This window comes from Athene cunicularia, assembly GCF_003259725.1.
Source record: "Athene cunicularia isolate RWA chromosome 2 unlocalized genomic scaffold, athCun1 chr2_part1, whole genome shotgun sequence".
NCBI classification, from domain to species: Eukaryota; Metazoa; Chordata; class Aves; order Strigiformes; family Strigidae; genus Athene; species Athene cunicularia.
The window spans coordinates 49,746,022-49,768,557 of NW_020799095.1; the positions used below are offsets into that span (position 1 = coordinate 49,746,022).

Below are 22,536 nucleotides of genomic sequence, written 5' to 3' on the forward strand. Positions count from 1 at the left end.
TTCTATGTGAGGCTCTGTAAATCAAGTAGCAATCCAGGATGTATAGTTGTTTCTTGCCCTATTGACTTTTTTTCCCCTAATGATCTAAAATATCTGCTACAAATTATCTGTATCTAACTATGTAATGGAGGAAACCCCTTCTAAATTTCCTCTAAAGTTCTGAGGCCAAACTTTAAGAAATTTAGGTTTTGCATTTTTTCAGTCTTTTATGATACTTGTATTGCTTTTGAATTGTTCAGACATTCTGAAGGCAATTTTCAGGCAAAAGAACTTCCCTGCTCTGTTTCTTGCTTTACAGTATTTGTATATAAATTTTCTTGCCAAAATGAAACTTTTCTGAAAAAGTTAGACCTTGTCAGTTCTTGTGTGTCTTGGCATATTTTTACTGCCTTTTGGATTGTACTAAATTGGTACCCAGTTTCATTCTTTAATTTTTAGTTAATGGCAAAATGGGAAAATTAAGATCTGTGCTCTAATTTGAGCTTCAGATACCAGCAAGGTGTTATTACTAATGAGAAATTATTAGTGTTGTTAATAGCTGTCATGCAAAATTTGGCAGGTTTTCATCTTATGAGCTGAGATTTTTTTAATAATGTCTCTTCATAAAATAGTAGCAGTTTGCTGTGGTCTTTTGACTTACAGAATTGGCACAAAACCAATAGTCTCAGTACCTTATTGTTGCATCTGATGATAGTTTTGGCATCAGTAGGTGAGGTCTTTGTGTATTTTTTTGAGGTTTTGGTCTGTTTCTCCCTCTCTACCTGCCCTTCTGGTTCTGGAACTGGGTGGTTTGGCATCACCTAGCAATGGTTCTGTTAGGACTCTAGACAATGTCTACTAATGTTGTAATTCAGATACGTTTAATGTGCTGTTGCTCCATGGTAAGATTAAGATGAGTTACTGCTGAGTGGGCATAAAGAAAAAATGTGATATAAATACTTTTTTCCTAAAAGATTTCCTTCCTCATTTATGTTCATGTCACCTGAGTTGTTTTAGCAAGCTGTTTAATTTCACTAATGCTACATTCAAATCTGCTTTTACATTTTTCTCTGGGGGCTGCTACAACTTTAAGCCACCTTCATTACAGAAAAGAAAAGCTAAAGCATTCTGCAACTGTTCCTTCAGTCTGCTGTGTGGCTGTGACCAATACAGAATCCATTCCCTCAATGGCATTTAGCACTTCTCTTTCTCCGAAGCTAAAATGCCTTTATGTCCCTTGTCTTGTTGTGGGTATTTTGTTGTAGGCATGTCTGTGTTCTGAGTAAAAATAAACATACTTAGCCCTTTGAGCAACTGAAATTTTCCTCAATTTATAATTTTTTTTTAACAGAAAAAATAAAGCTGTTGTTAGAAGAACTCTGGATGTGCATTGACAGTGCAACAGGAAAAAGAGAGAATCAGGAAAACGACCCTGTCTTAGGTGAGATAGCGTGCAAAGTCCTGAAATTTTCTTGAAGCTGTCTCTCTTTCTGACCAAAAATAAATATTTTTTCAGCTTCTGTTCAGGATAAGGCATGGCCTGGAAAAAGAAGTCTGACTGCTACAGAAGGTAGGTTCCAGTAAATGTGAATTTATTAATATACAAGTGCATCTTATTGGTATATCATCAGGTTAAGTACTGTTTGCATAGCACTTTTTTGACAGACTTAAATACTTTCCTTGGTGATTGCATGGTCAAGTACATGTGTGATTAGAATATTTGAAAATAATGGGAAATTTGAACAACCAAGTAAACTGGAATACTCTTCTAAAAAAAGGTGTTGTAATTTGCTGTTGCAATTGAGAAATCAAATTATTTACTATCAGCTGCTTTGACTATTTCTAAGTAGTCAAAACTCATCTCTCATGTTTGTACCTTAATTATTATATCATTATAAATTCTGCAGTATATAATGTGAATTAGGGGATGCAAGCACTCTTTTTAGTCTGAAACAAACACATGGTAACATAGTTGGATTGTAAAATTTAAGAAGCTGTTACCACCATCTTCTGAATTCATACCTGCCTGAATAATAATAGATAACGGTGCATTAATTTTCATACTTGTGATTCAGAGAAACAAAACATATACCTTGGTGATAGCTTTAATTTTGTAGTGTGATATTCAGTATAATAATAAAAAATAGTCTGAGTAGTTATCCACATGCACATTCACAGCAAACTTGAACTGCTTTAACTTCACATAACTGATGTAGTTTTTCCTCTCACCTCAAGAGTAATAGGTGCCTTGAAGCTGCATTAGTACTTCTAGAGTGTGCTTATTAATCTTTCATTTTCTTCTATTTTCTCTACTAGTTTGGTTTTCTGTAACTCAGGCTGTAGAGATACTGTCTAGGATAAGTACCCTACCTTATTAAGACCTTTGAAGGTGAACTGTTTTCCTGTCTCCCCACCCTGTTAAGCATAAAAATTGCTACCAGTGTAGATCCCAATGAATCTAGTTTTAGATTGTGTTCCAGTGGAGTCCACTTAAGAGGTGCCAAAATATAAAGACTAGTTCATAAACCAGTTTATCAACCTTACTCCCACCAGTTTAATGCAGCAGATCTGTGGCTTCAGCTCCAAAACTGAGCTAGACTGTTGTCCCCTGAGATTCTGAATTCAATTTCTTGATCAAGAGTCAAATGACAAAGCACAAGAAGCTGAAGAGTTTGAAATACAGGTGATTTCAGGGATATTGGGTTCTATTATCATCCCCTTCCCATCCACCACAGCTTTAGATTCCAACGTCCTATCCCATCTTTCCTATTCACATCTCAGGGAAACAATAGTACTTTCACAAAAGGAAGCAATTGAGCAATTGTCCATAGCAGCACCTTCTAGTCAGTCCTCTTTTGCTTTTGTTGGAGTGGCTAGGTATCGTAGAAATTGATCTTACTTTCTGCTGCCTTGGGTTTGTTTTTTTCCCTGTTAAGCCTAAGACAGCCATCTTGTTCCACACCTCATGAAAGTGGCGATTACCTTGGACTCATAATAGCAAAATGCTTATGTTCACAGATGCAAAATTCTAACAGAAAAAAAGGATCTTAATGAGTTGGCCCTAATTTCTTGTTCCATATTATGATCATTTTATCTTAGAGAGCAAATCAGCTTGATGGTAGTATTGCTGAAGCATCTTTTCCAGAGAGTGTCAGTTCATCTGTCTGCCTGGATCTAGTCTTTCAGGAAGATACCTCTTTGGCTGATTTATTAAGTACACTGTAAAATACAGCATGCTGTAAAATACCCAGAGCTATGCATTACAATCAGTGCGTTCTCTGTTCCACCAAGGGTGATACCACCTTGAATGGCTTTCTTGAAGAACATGTTCATGTAGGAAAACTGGAAGACTCATCAGACTTTCCATTCATGCTTTTTCCAATAAATGTGCCATTGTGAAAGCCTCATAGGACAATGACTTTTTTCCATACTTTATTTAAAAGCATTTTTGCTTGGTCTTGGTAGTATTGCTACAAATCTACCAGTAATAAAGTTGACTGTACCTGCAGCTGATCATCAGACCAGTAACCTTAGACCATAATCTAAGGTTAATAAGACATTGCTGTTTTTCTAGGTTTTGGAAAACTTTCCCATGTAATTTGAGCATAAACTCACCTACATTGTGAATGGGCATGCGAAAAAGCATTTGAAGAATCTTGCAGCCCAATGCTGAAAATTATGGTAATTTGGATTCTCCAACATGCACTGTTCATATGCAGGCTTATGGTGACAGGATAGGAGAGAAAATGGGAAGACCATGTCTGGGAGGAGCTGAGCCTCTTCAAGTAGTATGTATAACAGGGTTCTGAGCTAAATCTGGCCTACTGCAGAGCGATACCCATCTTATCCGATCTTCCTTTTCATTTGGGGATCCACAATAGAGGAGAAGCTGCATGTAGATGTTAAGAGCGGGGATGGAAGGGAGCACTGGAGGTCCCTTGGTGTCTGCTTTAATACCAGATAAAAGGAGATACAAGGCAGTGACATTACATGTAAAATACAAACATAAGACTGAATCTCTAAGGACCTGTGTGTGGTTTATGGTCCTCAGATTAAAGTCCACAGGATGTGAGTGATTTAAAAAGGAGATCTTTTTTCTGTTTATAAGATCATATGAAAATCTATCAAGATAACATCTTTTTAGGTAGTGTAGCACTGAGCATTTAGTTTCAGGTATGCACTGTGTACCCAAATGATTTGTTTCATATTATGGCATGTGTGAATTTGCTGTCTCGAAAAACAGAATAGTGTCTCTAGCTCTAAAGAATAACTAATGTATGAAGCATCCTGAAATTCACATAATTGTAAACAGGTTGAAAAATCAAGGGTTGTTGGCACAGCATTAGAAACTTTCTGTGAAGGGATTTTTCCTCAGAGAAATATTGCAGCTTGTCCTTGAGAAGTGTTCGGTGGCTGCTGCCAGGCATTTGCAATCACTGTGCTGATAGTAAGGAGTTTTTGCTGTAAAACAGGAGAGATTCTGTGGCTAGATTAATTATTTTGATAATAACCAGCATCTTAATCTGGTTCTTCTTTCTGAGAGAAAAAACCAAGACTTGTTTTAGAAAGTTGCTTTGTTTAGGGTAGGGAGAGAAGAGGACCTTGATTTGCAACAGTGAGTTGCCCTGCGATGTGGACAATCAAGAGCACAGCTTTGAGTTGTAATATTCAATTTGTTTAGTACCAAGGCAAATTATGTTAGCTGTGGATTGTTTATTTCATCTCTGCTCTCCTTTCTCCATCCTTCATCAAGGAAGTATTTCACAGTAGTGTGTGGTAGGTTTTGATGGTGTTTTCAGATGAGTAATCTTAACCTTCTCTCGGAAGTGGGAGAAGGGAGCAATATAAGGGTTTGAAGCTATGTGGATTAGATTCCAGGTTGTAGATTTGATGACAAAACTTAACCATTTTGGTAGGTGACATAATGAAAAGGAGTGTGATTCCCAGGATAAAGTAAAATTTGCCCATGCAGTATGACCTTTGAGAGGATTCTTCCAATGAGAAGGGCTCAATATCAGGAGGGCTTTTCATGGACCTGAAGTTCAGGCCAAGGTGCCAAAGAGTTGGCTGTTTCCTACAGAGAATTTTACTGTATCCTAAACCTTGGAAAACTGCTGTGACAACTTTTCCTACACATAAAGGTGTAACCATGAAAAAAAGCATATTATTCCTGAAGAAAATTTTAAAAAGTTATCAGGGACTGGGTTGGAAAGGGATGAGAAGGATGGAGACTCCTAGTTATTCAGAAAATATATCTTTGATCCATTTTTCAGAGGGAACTTTTCAGTGGATGGTGTGTATCAATGTTCTTGGGCTCCATATGGCTGATATGACTGATCTTGAGAATATAGATAAGATGTAAAGTTTCTGGTAACTTAGTACTGTTGTGTAGTTCACTGTGCAAAGTAGACTTCGCATCTGTGTAACTGAAGTTCTTCTAGGGGCAAAATATGGAACTGTGTGTGTCTGCCCACTTCATTGTGGAGAAAGTTCCAAGCTTATAACTGGTTGGCACAAAGGAGCATGAAAGAAATTTGATAGAATCTAAGATTCTCTGGGAGGTCACTTTCACCTATGGAATTAAATTAGTGGTTTTGAACCTGATTGATGCTGCTTCAGGAGTATCTCTTCAGATTCTAGTAGTGGATAAACACTGACAGCAATAATGAAGCCTACAGAATGCAAGTTGAGCCAATTAAATTAATACATCCTCAGTTCAAAACCATTTGGTGCATGTGCTGTTCCTTATACTGTAGGTTGGTACTTGTATGTACATAGAACAGGCTTAATGTCTTGCTTGAATGCTGCTGATTCTGTGTCCAGTAGTGTTTGTGAGCATTATAAACAAGATCACACATACAAATGTGGGTTAAGAATTGTAAATACTACAGAATAGGTTCTAGTTCCATGTGGCACACTGAGGTTTTGGAATTGTTGATTTCTACTGTTTTATTGGAGGTCATCTTTTTATAAAATCATAGAATTTAAATTTCAGAAAATTGGGCCATATTTTCACTGTTGAAAGTATCTAGCACTATTATAATCAATATTTAAATTCTTTGTCTCTGCTGTTTAGACTTTTCTTGGGCAAGTGCTTTGTCTGCATGCATAAGAAATAGGTTACTGTGTAATAATAAAAAGTGTGATTTTAAAGGGAACAATAAAAGTACAGTGCAAAGAATCACACAGCATTTGGACATGCTTTCTTGCTTGCTAGAATAGCTGTAAAGCTGATATAGTTGACATCTTGAAAAGGTGTTGTCAGCTGCTCAGTATCTTTTCATTGTCTTGGTGGTTCAAGCTCCTTTGTGCATAGGTATGTTGGGGGGAACCTCTCTTCTAAAAGTTTTTTTTAAGGGTTCAGCTTTAACTAAGATGCATCATTAAAGACAAAATTTTGTACCATTAGACTCAATATTAAAATTTAAAGAACAAACATATGAGTATTAAATCATAAAACCAGGAATATAGCTAACAACTCCCTTACTGTGTTTATGACAAGGTATAATTGTAACTGGCCTGCAAGTGCTGCTGCTGGCTCTAAGCTTCAGGTTGCTTTAAGATAAGAATTACACCCTGAGTGGGGAATGTCACTGGATGCTTGTCCTGCTTTTCCTGAACATCAGTTACTGGGCTAAAACTGCAATAAATCACTGAGGTGTATGGACCTTCAGTCCTACCCAGTATGGCCCTTGCTGATAAGAAAAACTGGAAGGAATAGCCTTAATGATCCAAGCCAGAAAGTGGTTTGGGTGGGAGCTCTTTGCACATATGTATACTCTTCTCATGAAAAAAGATTTGTTTGTGAATAACAACATCTGATCTCTGTAACAAAAATATTTCTGAAAGTGACATTAAGTGCTGCTTATTATTAGTCTATGGAAATATCACTTGAAAAGATGGTAATGCATTCTTGCTACTCTGGTGTATTATCTTTATAAAGAAAAATGAGAGGGGAAAAAATTCTTAACAATATTTTTGTGTCTTAGAAACTGTACAAGTCCACCAAAAGATGAGGAAGTGTGATGGCAAAACCCTACCATGGTATTCTTCACTGGAAAGTGTTACAAAGCAAAATTCTGTAACAGCCATGCAACTTCAAGCAAGTACTGAGCCTTTTGGAGGTGACTGTGTTGAGAACAGGACTACTGAAGAATGTCTGCACAATGGTGAGGATAAAACTTTAGATGTGATAAAACAGACTGATGAGGCGCACAGCAGTTCAGACTTCTCTGATCAGGAGCAAAAGGGCCCTGGTGGAAGTGTGATGGATATATTGAATTGGGCCAGGCCTCTCCCTGCTCTACTTTCTCCAGTACAGCTTTCACCACTAACTACAGAGGTGAGTTTCAGGATGTGTCTGTCTTGGCACTAACTTGGTCATACAATTAGTGCAAAAATAATTATTTGATATTTCTGGGCTTTTTTACTTGTTTTAGTATTAGTTACTCATGCACTTAAAGGGTCTCTGTGTGAGTGTTAAGATCCATATGGATACTTTTTAGCCTTCTAGCATGTTCTGCCTGTGGAAGGGTACAAAATATAATTTTCAGAAGTATATTTAAAACAAAACTACCTGAGTCTCAACTGCTGTCATAATTTCTTTTCCTGGTGTTGCAGACTTACAGTCCAACTCCCGTTGTGTGTAAGAATGACTTTCACAGCAAAATTCCGCAGCTTGAAAGTCAAAGAGAACCTACTCAAATGTTCTTTTCCAGTAATCTTAGAATGCAGATAGGTAGGTAAAGAAGTCTCTGAATTTTCATAGAAGTACTTTTCATTTGCTGTGAAGAACAAGGATGTAATTCTGTTGAGTAGCCTTAATATCTCAAATGCACTGCATGTCAGGGCCACCAATGTATTTGTTTTGAGAAACAAACCTTAAAAGTGATACCAGGCTTTGGAATATTAACTTTGTATTTTTCATTAAAAGGATATGTTGTTTGGAGAAGTCACAAGTTCCAGTGATGAAGAAGTTGAATGCAGTACTTCTTCAGTGGAGGATATTTTACAAGAAGATCAAGTTCCAACTCAAAGTTTTCATGTATTCAGCCTTAATGAGGAGTGTAACAGACAGAGCAAATCATGTGAGCATGGTCTTGATGCAGAAATCTCACCTAACCTGAGTTGGAATGAAAACAATGTTCATATCAGTCCAAGTATGTCAAGCAAGGAGGAGAGAGATGCTGAAACAAAACAAGCTGAAGCTGCTACTTTAATTATAAACATGGAAACTAACAAAGATTGTTTAGAGGAGAATTCTGAGAATATGCAGACGGAGAAGCGAGAACTAACTGAAGCAACAGCACATGAATCGGAAGCCGTTGAAGAACAGAAGGGAGATAGTGAGGACGTGCACAGTGAAGAGGGAGGTTCTCCATCTGGTTTTATGTTACACAGTTTAAAGCCTCAGAACCAGGTGGAAAAATGTAGTGACGTAGAGCAAACAGCGAAGAACATAATCTTAATCAGAGCTGGTGCTTATGAGGGTATACATGAAAAGCACGGTGAATTAATGAGAGCAGAAGGAGATGGATTATCAGGAGAAACTCCCAGGGCAGTATCTGCTCCCCAAAATGTTACTGATTTGCCACCTAAGCAATGCACTGTGATTCAAAGTAAAGATTCTGAGGAGAAATCTGATGTGTTGATACAGAATGAAGTGGTTGAAAATGAATCAAAAAATGTAATTGAAGTAACTAATATGGCAAGTGATATAGGGGAAAACATAAACCAAGTGGTAATTGGAGAGGAAATAACAGCTGCAATACAGATGAAAGGACTCTGTGCAGAGACAAATGAGAGAGAGCTCTCTGAAAATGTATTGTCTGATCCCAGCAGTTCAGAATCCTTCTGTGAAGTTGAGTGTCCTAAAAACCTAATGATGCAGCATGATGGAGAGGGAATAATTATGGACACTGAGGCAGACACTGGAGCTACTGAGATCTCTGCACACTCTCAGTGCTCGGAAATAAAACATGACAGTGAAGAGATACTGGAGAAACAATGTGTTCAAACAATAAAAGATGAAGCAGACAACGAATGCGAAACAGAGACTGCTAAAGTCTCTGGACATTACTTACCTGTATCTGCTACAGAAGGAATCAGAAATTCATTGTCTATGGATGACATAGACAAAAATGTAACTATGGAGAGGACTGCTTTGTCAGCCTTTCCAGAAGGTGATGAACAGCTTAAAACTGAAGACATTAATATGACAGGACCTGAGACTATTGAGCCAGCCATGAAATGCAACAGAGAAAGTATTCTAGAAATAGATGAATCGTCAGAGCTACTCCATAGTGCAGAAAATGGAAAATTAATAGATATAAATGAGGGGGAGTATTTAAAGGGCAAACCACACCAGGAGGATAATGGTAGTAATTTATCGGAAGGGAAATCAGACTTGGAAAGTGTGCTTGCACTACCAAAGATGGCATGTGTTACTGATGCAGAGAGCAGTGTAGCTAAGTGTGAATCCTCTGTGTTAGATTTTACAGAAATAAAAGGTGAACTAGAGCAACCTGAAAATCCATGTAGTACGTTAGAATGTGTGCTGTCCAAAACTCAGAACTTTAGAGTGTTTGAATCTCAAGAGTCTGAATTCAAAGTTAATCCAGAAGATTTCAGAGAGGAAAGCAGTGAGCTGTTAGAAAAAGTGGACACCATTGAGTCTGTCTTAGTAGAAAGTAATCTTACTTCTCAGATACAGTGTGCAAAACCTCTAAATCAGTTGTTGGTCACTGAAAATGTTACATGTGATGAAATAAAAGAATTAAATAAACAAAGCAAGGAATTGGTGACTGAGACTTGTTCCAGTTCATTTAAATGGGAAGAGAATGTTGTGAAGAAAAATAATATTTCAGAGATCATCAGCCAGCCTACTTCAGAAATGGATGTTAATAGCAGCTTGGCATTTTCTACTCAAGGGGATTTGGATATGGACTGTATGAACACAGAAGAAACAGATTCTCCCATGCAAGTTGGAATTGGCTTGGAATCAACAATTCCTCCTGATCTAAATGGCAGTCTTCAGAGAGTTGTCAGTTTTGTTGAAACTAATTGCAAAGAAGAGGGACAACAAAGGACATGGGAAAACAAAGGAGATAAAAATTCTGTTACAGGTAGTACATTTAACTGCTCTTCAGAAGTCTTGGAAGAAGGTGCTGAGATCCTGTCTGCTGAAAAAGACAACACATTCAGAGAACTGGACTGCCCTGAGAAGGAACACATACACAAAAATGAAGTGAAAATTCCAGTTGAGAAGGAGCAGCCAGTAGATAAAGAACCCCAGGTGTTTGTTGAATCACAGATCCTGGATGCAGACTCTCATAATAAGAATACTTTTATTCTCCAAAAGTCTGGTGATCAAGAATCAGGGTGCAGGACTTCTACACGTGAGGTTAGAACAGATCCGTCTAGAACTGGTTCACTAACAGCTGGGGGAGAAAGCAAAGATTTGGATAGTTTTGAGGTATCTGGGAAAAATGCCATAAAAAGGCCTAAAAACTACTTCGGTATGCTAGAGCAAAGCAATGAATCTGAAGAGAAAGACTGTTCTGTACAAAAAGTTAGATATGTGAAATGTTCTGAATGGGTTCCCGTGTTCACAAAGGAACTGAGAGGTTCCAGGAAAATTGCAGCGGATGCTCTGGAAACTGGTGCAGTTGTTGATGCTGATTACCAAGTGTGTGAATCACATTCAACAGTGCACCCAGGAAATACTTTGACGGTTAGTCATTTAAAAGCAGACACTGTGGTGAATATGGATACACACTGTGAAACACACAGCTCTCCAGATACTGCAAATGAGTTGTCAAGTGTGGTTGGGGAGTGTTATCCTAACGACTTAGCCTCTTGTAAAAAAGAGGTAACCTCAGTAACCTCTGAAAATACTGAGGGTGCTAATGAATGCATGGTAGATACTAACAGAGCTGGATGCATCAATGGCAGTGAGGAAAGCCTGTTAAAAATGGAAACATCAAAAGAAATTCCTGTGATGACAGATGCTTCAAAAGGTAGATTACCTCTATGCCAGATGTTAACCAGATCCTCAGAAACTTGCAGACTGGCTGTAAAAAACAGTAAATTAAATACAAGAATGTTAGCACTTGGTAATTTCTTAGAAGAAAGTGATTCTGAAAAACTTCAGTCACACATGGAGCAAAGTCTACTAACTGGTGATACAGAGGTATCGGTGTTTGAAGAATATAATCATAATCAAACTTGCACTGCTTACAACATAGGAGAAAACAACACTGATGTTATCCTAGATGGTAGCAGTAGAAAAAACATTTTTGACAAGTGTCTTCCAAATCCAGCCCTATCTGATGTAGAGTGCAATTGTCAGACAGTTAGGCAGCGTTCTGAGCCACAAAAAACAGTATTTGAGAAGCTGTCTATGTTGGAGTCAGAGTCTTGTGTAGATGTTGCTTTCAAAAAGAACAACAAATTGAAGACCAAAGAGCAGGAGCCATCTGAATTCTCAACTGTTTCAACCAAGTCAGCTGCCCAAGTAATGCATGCCAAGCTATCAAAGAGGCTGTTTCAAGGTAAAAGAAAAAAAAGGACTCCAAAAGTTAAACTAACTCAGCCAGTTCTTGTAAATGCTGATACTTCTTTGCCAACAAAACACTCATCTGAGACTATAAATAAAATCAGGCAAGAGATGGGTCCTCCTCTGCCCCCTTTGTTACCACCTTTGATTGCTACTCCTCCAAAAGCTGCGTGTACCATGTCCCCAGTAATGTCTTCTACTGGTCGATCTTCTTTGCTTTCCCCTCTTGATGACCTAATATCCCCACTTCGTGAAACTCCTGTTCCTCCTCTCATGTCTCCATTAACAGATACTCCAACAGTAAAATCTGCTCTTTTGTTTTCTCCTCCTTCACCCTCAGAAATGGCAGTAGGTAGAAGAATTCGCTCCTCACCTTTGAAATTTTGTACATCCATTCCAAAGCATGCACTGCCCGTCCCAGGGAGATTTCCTCTGTTTGCAGCTGATAGTGCTGCTCCAGGTGCTCCTCAGGAGAATTCTGTGAAAATATTGGACACTATGTATCCAGAGCTGTCTGCAAGGGCAAGGACACTAAACATTCTGAAAGGCAATATTCAGCTTAACCGATGTGCTTTTTCAGACAGCCAAAGTTTGCCAGGACCTGTGGCTCAGATAGGTGGGTTCAAAGCAATTGCATCTACATCAACTGCTTTTGTTAAAACTGGGAGCAATCTGAAAACTGATAGTAGCAAAGATCAAGACAAAGATGTGCAAAATCAGAAATTGTTTTCAAGCTCATCAAATCATCTTGAAAAACGGACACTGTTGCCAATGTCTATGCCAAGAAGTGCAAAGAGACTGAGGTTGGACAGTGAACCACCAAAGCTGGAGCCCAATGATATTGCTGCTAATGGAAATACTAAAAATACAATCTCTGAAATGCAGGAGGCTTTCCATGACAAAAGCTGTGAAATCAGTGATTCAGCACACAGTTCCAGTTTAGAAGCAGCACTACCAGTAAAGAAAGTTGTTGATCCTGACTGCCAGAAAGTTTCTTTGGCATTAAAGAAAATAGCTGAATCCTGTTTTGACTTGTTACCAGTTATTAAAGGCCACTTGTACGTCGGCAATATCTCAAAGATTCCAGTAATGAGAGATGAAGAGAAAGAAGTTGTCTATGAATTTGGTATAAAAAACAAGGTAACTAGCAAAATTTTTAATTTTGTGTGTTGATAATGACTTTTAATTTTGCGTTTTGATAATGTGCAGATGAATAGTGTAAGTATGTAATATTTGAATTCTCAATTGTTCAGGTAGTCTGCAGTGCCAAAGTGTAGTCTTGAAAGGTTATCAGTCATCTAAACATGTAATTTAAGAGAATATAGAACTTCACAAGAAATTACTGTTCAGTGGTGTCCAATATGCAAAACTGTATCTGTAAATACTTTTCCTTTCCTGATGTATGCATAAACCACCTCATTTTTGCAGCATTTTTTGTAGTGGATAGCATTAACAATTGTAGAAGGAATTCCTCTAAAAGTGTGAGATTACCTTTATTTTTTCACTTAAATAAGAAAACCTGTATTATATATACAGTAGTGACATACCCTTTCATTTGATGTTTATCTTTATTCTACATCACGTTGTTCAAGTTAATTTTATTGGAAAAATATTTCATTGTTTCTCAGAAGTTGCTTAGCATCAGTGTTGAAGAAATTCTCTTTAATTGCCGTCTTTCTCATAGCCAATCTGTAGTCTGCAGCAGATCAATTCACCAGCTGATGCATGGCAGCATTTCGCCCTGTTTCAGTTCTTGAACGTAATTAAGTTCTCCACAGAAGCTGCTATTAGGTTTTTGGGTCATCTTTGTTAGGAGTTGCCAAATCTGGTAGCTTCATAGAAGCAAGGCTGCAGCAGCTTTCTCCTTCCAGGTCCAGCCAGTAGCAAGGCCGAGTACATACCCCTAGTAGGTACATGTGCACACAATATGCGCCTGATCTTGTTCCCTTCTCTGGCTGATCAGGGTGAAAGACTGGTAGTGGAAAATACATACACACACACACACATATATTTTTATATATATATATATATATGTACAGACAGTCTGGATCTGTCCAGTAGCTAACACTGGATGCTCAGTATATCCAGTAGGTGACTCCTGTTCTGCCCACTTGTCCCATGCACTGACAGACTTACAGACACAGAAGAGTACACACATCCATCCCTCCAGTAGCTGGTACAGACATATGCCCTTACCTGCATCTGACCCTCAGACCCCTGGTCTTTCAGGTAGCTGGCTTGGAGCTTCTGGTTCCTCACGAAGCCAACACAGACTCCCTGGTGTCTGCAGGTACCCAGTCTAAACCTGTGGCCTCTCCAGCACCTGGCTCCTAAGCCTCTCATTCTACTCCTCACTTCTAGCCTTCCCTCTAAAGATCCTATAGTAAGTCTTGCACAGTCCCAATATTCTCCTTCCTTGCATCTCATGTGGAGTCCGATGTTACTGTAGACAGTAACACCCTCTTCCTGCTTCCTGAGGTGTGTAAGGTGATCTGGGGAAGAGACTGCTGTTGACTAATCTTGGAAGTCTTGCACCTGGACAATGGGCTGTTTGTCCTCCTGTGACAGCTCTGGGAGTAGCCAAGTCAGGGTGCTCCATTTGCTCTGATAAGGTTATTGGGGTTCCTCTACCTATCATTATTATTCTTCTTACTTTTTATTTAAGGAAAGTAGTTTTTAATCATATAACTATACAATTTATATTTAAAGAATAGCAGTCCAATTCTGCATGTGTTTAAGCCATGTTTATTCTGGGAAGTTGCTCCTTACTCTTCTTCCTTTCACTGGTTGCCTCTGATTTACTTTTCTGCATTTTTATATGTATGCAAACAGCAATCTTGCAAATAAGATAGTAGCTCTTTTTACCTGTCATACTACTGTCATGTTATCAAATATTCTCATGTAAATAATACTCTTAACAATATTTTTTGTGTCTTATAGCATTTAGCAGAGTCCTTGCTGCATGTTATTCTCAGTAAACTCAAGGCTCAGAAGAATGCCACAAATTACAATTTCAGTCAGGCTCTATGTCGAGTCTATACAGGAATTTGTCGACAGTTGGGAGATTTGGAAAGAGCCCGCCTTTTCTGCTATAGCCTACTTAAAGAAGGTGTAGTATGGCTTAGTGATTTTGTATCTTAAACATGCTATGTGTCTTTGCTGTAGTGTTCCAGAATGATTATGCTTGTAAAAACAAAGAAAAAAAAATCCTGTGAAAGGGATATTTTCTTTATAACTTTTTTCCTGTAGTTCAGAAGTGTTCTAGAAGAAACTTCCATTCTCATGGTTCTTCCACATATATGTCTCAGTTTGGTGATAACCTGAGCTCATAGTAGTCTAGTAATTTTTTCAAATAAATATTTTATTTAGGACCCTCTGTGCTTTCATTTTTGCCCTGCCATCTTCAAAATGATAATGTGTTTCTGAGGAATTTTGTACTTTTTGCTTATTAGTATTTTCTTATTTTAGTTGAGTAAGCACTGATTAATAAAGCAGATGTGATTTATAAACAAGCATTGGCTTAAACTAGTGTCAGGAGTTGGGCATACCTTGATCAAACCCAGTACATGTCCTCCTTCAAGTTTTATTACCTCCTAGTATCCAAAGTCTCACTTGGTTGAGAGTTTTTTTCATTTTGATTTTCATCCTCTCTCCTTCTTTCTTTTATTCCTGTTAACAAAGATAATACATACAATCACTGTACTAAATTAAGAGTCTGTCTTAGTTCTGGAAGGACTTCACTTAGTTTGAAAATACTGAGCCACCCAGGGCTCAAAATAGTATCTTGGTATCTGTGTTTCAAATTAAAATAAAATAAAATTTGAGAGCACTGAGGAGCAAAATGCCAGTTGCTTCAGTTAGTGGGGTTTTTTCCATATAATGTCCTTGGGGTTTTTTTTATCTTATGAAGGCTTGTGATTTTTTTTTTTTTTATCTTTTTTTTGTTGGGTTGGGATATTTGGGCGGGGGGCGTTACTTGGGTTCTTTCTGGAATTCCCGTTTTCTTAGCTCTTTTCTGTCCTTCATGCAGTCCATCACAACTCTCCTTTCACTTTTTTCAAGTTAATAGTTTTAATACTGCAACTATGACAGAAACTGTTACTTGTCAGATGTCTTTTCCTAGTCTAAATTAACAATTAAGCCTTTTTTTCTGCTGTACCTTGGTACTTAGTCTTTTTATGTGCTCTTGCAAATATTACACATTCCCCTTTTTTCCTTTCTTTTTCTGGGTAAGATCCAAACTTCAATAGCTAAAAGCACATTTTTGTCAAATAATCTTCTATTCTATACTTTGGATTGCATAAATTACTGTTGTGGTTGTTCTGTGGATTTATTGTTATCTTTTGAGTGTGAACAGCTGTATACACATCTTAAGAGTTGTTTGGGTTTTTTTTATTTATTGTGATTTGATTACAATGCATTCATTTTAGGATTTTCTCTCTCATGTAGTTTCACATATTAATTCCTATCAGAATTATGGCAACACAAGTGTGAGCTATATGCCAGCTACACAATTTCCAATTTGACCATAAACAATCAGTACCACCTCATTAGACTTGTGTCATCTGTTCTCAAATTCTTGTCCATCCTTTTTTGTCCTGTTCTCCTTTCAGGTATTCTGCCTTAAATGACTACAAATTAAATGCTACCTTTTTTGTTATTTTTCTTTTATTCTTTTGATGTTCCTTTAACTCTTACTCATCACTGAGTCAGTCTTTTAAGTGTTCGGAATTCCTGGGCAAGCAATTCAAGTTGCAGCATGTAGATAATTCTAGTTTAGCAACAGTCCTTGTTCTGACAAAAATTTATTCTTATGTGATGAGGGGCTTCAGAGTAGAGAAGATCCATCCAAGACTCTGGATGGAACTCTGTAAATTCTTTACGCTCAGTGAATCCATTAAAACTTCTTGATTTGATGTATCTTCATATGCTCTTTATTTCTTAAGACCTTTCTAAAAATGTAGAAGTTATGATGAAGAGGCAAGACACGTTTAGCTTTTCAGGTTTTTTATAGTGACAACAGTGGTTTAGGCATATATTGCAGTATTGCATTTCATGCATGAAAGTATTATATAGTGGCTTATTCCAATGTAATTTTATTGCTTGCAGTCTACACACTCATGTTTCATCTTAATATTTTGCCTTGAATATCTTTGCTTTGGTGTTCAGAAGTTTCCCTTTGGTAGCCAGGAACTCTGTCCTCTCTTACTTGTATAGTTCTGGATATATAGTTGTCAGATACTTGCTCTGAATTAATTTATTGAATGAAGTTTATTCAATTATATCAGTAGCACACTTTTTTATGTTTATGAAATACACATTTTGACATGCATCATTTGTATACACTCAGTTATAACTTGTATAGCATACAATTTCCTTGACAGAGTCAGGGAAAATTGCTGAGCAATATCAGATTTTATACTTAAATTGAATGAAAGGTTTTTTCAAAGTTGGTTTTTTTAATGTGGATTTCATAGGTGTATGGGTGCAAGGTCTTGGCAAGAACTGTGAATTTGTACTGAAGACCTGCATTTCACATTATTACACATGCTAAGATTATTTCTTTTCTTTTGGACTATCTCTAGTTTGATGCAGTGATCAGAGTGCTTATTTGTGACTGGAATGTATTAAGTAGGCTTCTGAAGTGCATCTTCCAGTTTAAGTTCATCCTAAAATAATCCAGTTTCAACGCTCCAAGACTACTCTCCTTAGTGAACTGAAGTGCAGTAAGAAGTATGAAGGGGGAGGCTAACCTTGAAATGCAAAAGTAAAGGTCCTTTTGCACCGTTGTTACACAGTGAAATCCAGTCAGGGTTTTTTTTTTCTCCCTTAAAAAAATAGAGAGTGAAATTACAATCGGGGAGGTGGCTTAAGGGAAGATGTTTTTCTTTCTTGGGTCTTTGAGATGTGCTAGTATGACTCCCCTTCTCTGGGCTGCAGTTTTTAACGTGATTTCTATGCCTTGCTTCCTAGTTATCTTGTTTACTAGCTTTTAATGCCTGAGTATATTTTTTTTTTGTTTTTAAATGTTAAAAACTTAATTTGTTCTCTCTTTTTTTTCCTTAGACTTTCCAGACTCAGAAAAATTGATTTTATTTATCACAAATGTATGGTCTGACATATTTGTCTTCCAAGGTGCAATTAACATAGCTATGCAATTAGTTGTCAGGCAGAGTGCAAGCAATGAGTTGCTGACCTGTTTGAGTGCTTATCTCAACTGGGAACAGGTAAGGTCTGCTTTCATTGTATCAGCTTCTCTCTGCATTGGTTGCTTTGATGGCTGAATCAAATCAAGCAACTTCCTTGTGATGAAGGGTGTGCAGATACCATGTGAATCTCCCATGTAAACTGCACAATTGCACAACTGATGCTGCTTCAGGCCTTTTTCCTGTGGTTGTCTAGACTCTACTGGAACACAATACTTTTCTTGCTTTTCCTATTAAATATTAATCCTGCTATTGATCAGTAAAAGTAAACACTGTTTTTAAACTTTCAGTGGAGTGTTCTTGGACTCGGGAATTCTGTTTTTCTATGGAACTATGACTTTAATGTTCTTTGAGGTGTTTTGTTTTGTTGGGGTTTTTTAATACCTGTTGGGCTTGTCTGTCTTTCATAGTTCTCTGTGTTATAGGTAATTATTTGTTACAGTTAATTTCAAGATGAGCCCATCTCTTTTTACTCATGATCTTTCTGTCAGGTAGACTGTAAACTCCCATTTATCACCAAAAAAAAATCAGTGAATTAATTTCATAAATGATTGGCATGATCAGTACAAAACGGTGGTGATGGGAGAAGGATGACCAATGTTAATGACCTAAGGACTTTTGATATTTGACTTGAAGTCTTTGAGCCCTTGGGCAAGTTGCTTAATTTCTGTCAGTTTTCAGCAGGCACATATTACCATCCTGAAAGGAATGTTGCAAAGAGGAAAAATTGGGACACGGTTGATACCAGTAGGACCAAATTTGTATCACACAGATAGAAAGTACTTTGCTTCTGGAGGAGTTTGTGTAACAGACTTGTGTGTTTGCGTGAAGGCTAGGGCCCCAGTAGTTTTGAAAACCCCATATTAATGCCAGGCTTGCTTGGTGGAAGTGCTATAGTTCTGTAAATATCAAGTTAACAAAATTATCTTGGCTCATAGCTCACCTATTCCCTGTCCTGCTCCACAGCTGCCTTGGGACTGCAGCTAGGCTTAGCTGTCAGGCATAGTCTTGGTGTTGTATCCACTGGAAAAAAGCATGAGGATTTAAAATTTTTTTTTAGATCTGAAACCAGCCCTACATTTGATATGGTACCACTGGAATTACAACCCCTATAAACCTGATTTAGAGCAGGTTTACCGTGGAGGGAATTAATAGGGCATGAATTTGTATATGTTTATTTTTTTATTAAATCACAGTTGTACATTAAGCTCTTATAGTCAGAATTATGCTGTACTGGAATCCCTGTTTAGCAAAGAATTCTGTTATGTTACAGCTTTCAATTTCATGCCAATAGAGATACATATAAGTATGTCTCAGTAAATATTCTTGGAAATATTACTTCTGTGCACTCATATGACCTATTTTATGCATCTCTATGAAATATGAAAGCTGCTGCAGCTGGGGAGGATGACCTCAGGAATTTCTATCTTGATGATAGCAGGTGACATTATTCTAACTGTAAGATGTTTTTACTTACAAGGACAATTTCAAGTGGATTGTTGTTGACAGTCTTACAATTTTATTATTTACTTTTATGAAAGTAAAACTTATGTAGAATGGCTATTTAGTTCTTGGTCAAAGTATGCCATTTTAGTGACTTGCACCATTGCAGAACTTGCCAATTATATGAGCTTTTTTACCAAGGAGGTATGCCGAGCACCCACTGTGTTTAATGTGATAAGCCTAGACTTTTTCTTAATACTTCAGATATTCTTTTTAAATTTCCTTGCTTGTCCTAGCTATTTAGTTAGCAATTGTTTCTTATAACATGTTTTCAGTTATTACTACCTCAACTATTGAAAGTACTTGCTGGGAAATTAGCCCCTAATGAACAATAATCAGTAACAAATTTCAGCATCAGAAAACAATTTAAAAAAAAAAAGTTAGAAAGCAGGATTAGTCTAATCTTGCATTGGAAAACACTCTCCTGACCTTAAAGCTTCACTGAGAGAAACAAAAATCACCAAATTGGAGGAGGAGAGAAGAGAGTGGTTCTAGAGTTTGTGGGTTTTGTTGTTTTTTTTTTCCAAACTCTCCTTTTAGTAAAAACATCAAGAAAAATACTGAGTACTTAAAGATTGTCATTTATATACTCTTTGTGTTAGGTCAAACCCTAAGTTGAGTTTATGGTGTAAGATGCTGTGAACAGTTAGAATCAAATATAGATGAAGAGTTTGGTTCTGGGTTGGTAACTTTTCATGCATTAAGATAATCACCTTCTAAAATTCCAGAGTTCCTCTTTAGATGCTGGTATTATGGTCTCAAACCTGCTCTTAGAAATGCAGTCATGTCCAAAAGTGGAATTTCGGCTGAGTGAGCAATACGGAGAAGATCTGAGTGAAGATGCTTGGCAGTACATATTTGCTATTGATCTACTCTGCTCTCGCCTGAAATGGGATTGGACACACGACAATGTTATAAGGTATTGTGGCAAGTAGTTCTTTCAGATGTTCTCCCATGTGGGGTTTTTGTGGTTTGTTTTGTGTTGGGTTTTTTTTTTCCCAAATTTGAGACATTATGACTTAGCTTTTAACATAATAAAACATTGCATAGATACTGGAAATAAGGGCATTTAACCTAATGAGACCTAGACTACTGTGTTCATGTGCCTAATTATAAGATAGAATGAGTGATCAATGAGGAAATGTAGGATTTTGTGGTAGTGGTTCAAGAAATTAACCCTGTTTGAACCATTCTAATAAAGAATTTATTTTAAAATAGCTATATGTAGACAATTGTGAAATATTTTGAGATGGATTGTTTGTCAATGAAGTAAAATTATGGTCTTCCTCTGAACTTAATTGTTGAATTCTTCTCCCCGACATCACTAGAAAATGAGGGTGGAACTTTTAATGTGTAAATAGTACTTCTTCAGTGCTGAAAGTGAAATGTAATCATACTCATTAGTGTACTATCCTGATTTCAGTTGGATTTTAATTCTAAAATCATAATAATACTTAGATTCAATGTCTTAAATTCTTTGAACCCTATAATCCAGTGCATGGACTGCTACCATACTTAACTTGGTTTGAGGGACTTAATTTTGATACCTATGCTGATCTGACAGCCCCTATTTTCTATGTAGAGGTTATGTTACCTAGTAGCATCTACAAAAACATGGCAGTTATTTAACTATGACCTAATGTAATCACTGAATATAAAATAAATGCAAATAACTTACAGCTATCATCAAGTCTTTTATACAAGTTCCATGCTTTCAAATAGTAAAGTTATTTTTAGTGAAATACTTTTAAAATTAATACAAATTTGCTTCAGTGAAATGTATGTCATTTTAACTAAAGCCATTCAGAGTTGATTATCCATGTGGAGTTGTGCTGATAATAGATAACTAGGTCTATTAGCATAATTTTAAGGATTAAAAAAGTCTTATTTCAGGTTCTTTCACGTTTAAAAACTAGCATTGCATCCTACTTGTAACATACAAACTGTGAATTTTCAGTTGTGTAAGAAGCTTGTATTACATCTCAGCATGACAATACAAAGTAATGCAATTTCATGTATATCTATGAAGTCAGTAGAGTAAATTCTTGACTTTAGATAGAGATTCAGAATATTGTGGGGAACTGAATGAAAGATGAACAGGAACAGGAATGATTCCTCCAGAAAGTTAGCTTTGATTGTTTGCATTTAAAACCTTCTCAGATTTGTGGATGCTTGGAATATTCTGAGTTTCTCTAGAAAGTGAACTAAAGATGCAAGTAGAGCTGTGGAAATACATGGTAAACAAAAGAACCATTTGCATTCATTATTGTATAAATACTGTACCACCCTTTCATGCAGTATCAGATTTTCAGATCCATTTGTCTTTCACAGCAAAGTGCTTTGGCCTTCTATGGATAAATGGATAAAGAAGAGAAAGGGGCATGAAACTGCTCAATCCATTCCTGACAGTGTTATAGCATTGACGCTCAGGCTAATTGGTAAGTAATTCTTCGTAGAACTTCTGCTTTGTGTAAGTATGGTCCTTTGAAAGTGTCAGCCTGCCTGGAAAGTGAATTGAAGTATTTTTGCTTTTTTTTTGGACCTCAATTTTTTTTTCCACTTTCTTCAAAAATTTTCATCTTAAAAGCCAAACTTTTACAATCCTGTGCAGATATATTCTGTTTGTCAGCCTGTAGAAAGCATGTACTTAAGTTTTTAGAGATATTACTCTTGATTTCACAATAACAAATACCAACATGTTTTATCTATTTAAAATGAAAATATCTGCAGCTACTTATGCTTTATAGCAAAGTGTCTAAAATAAGGTTTTAAATGCAACATAATACCTTTTCCTGCAATTTTAAGTTAGATTCCTTTATTTGGGATCTAGATGGCATTTGAATTAACATTGGGTTTCAATAGATATTTTCAGTGTGTAGGCTATATAATAGGTTTTTTTTTTTAAAGAGAAATTGCATTCTTTGAGAGTTTTACACCTACAAATTGGAAACCTGAGAGATGTTGGATCAATCTGATAAAAAATGCCCTTGGGGTCCTTAAGTCACAAAAGGAATATGGCAACTGTTGTTCCCAAGACAACATAGTAACAAGAATGACTGACTTTTCCAACTGAAATTTGCATTTTCTGTTGGTCCTATAACAGACAATCGGTAAGTCTAAAAATTAGGAAGTTGACTGTCTAAATGTGAGATACATAGTAACCTTTTTTTCTTTCAGGTCGATTGGGCCAAATTGGTTTGAAGGAAGGGTATCTTGCTGCAGTGAAGAATATTAGTTCTGTAATTGGACTGTTTGTGCAGCATGCAAAAGAGGAAGGTAATGTTTATTTAG

General features: G+C 36.9%; 1 protein-coding gene across 3 annotated transcripts in view; it reads left to right on the forward strand.

Annotated features, from left to right (window-relative positions):
* The window catches only part of ICE1 (interactor of little elongation complex ELL subunit 1), a 38,646-nt gene that overhangs the window by 14,305 nt on the left and 1,805 nt on the right, over nt 1-22,536 (forward strand). For 2 of the 3 annotated variants that reach the window (XM_026841656.1, XM_026841655.1), the window contains 9 exons: nt 1,331-1,420; nt 1,496-1,549; nt 6,969-7,321; nt 7,913-12,676; nt 14,477-14,645; nt 17,603-17,763; nt 19,974-20,164; nt 21,577-21,683; nt 22,423-22,521. In XM_026841656.1, coding sequence (XP_026697457.1) covers nt 1,331-1,420; nt 1,496-1,549; nt 6,969-7,321; nt 7,913-12,676; nt 14,477-14,645; nt 17,603-17,763; nt 19,974-20,164; nt 21,577-21,683; nt 22,423-22,521 — 5,988 coding nt within the window. Of the gene's footprint in view, nt 1-1,330; nt 1,421-1,495; nt 1,550-6,968; nt 7,322-7,912; nt 12,677-14,476; nt 14,646-17,602; nt 17,764-19,973; nt 20,165-21,576; nt 21,684-22,422; nt 22,522-22,536 lie in introns of those variants that run through there. The other variant, XM_026841657.1, reaches the window with a different exon arrangement.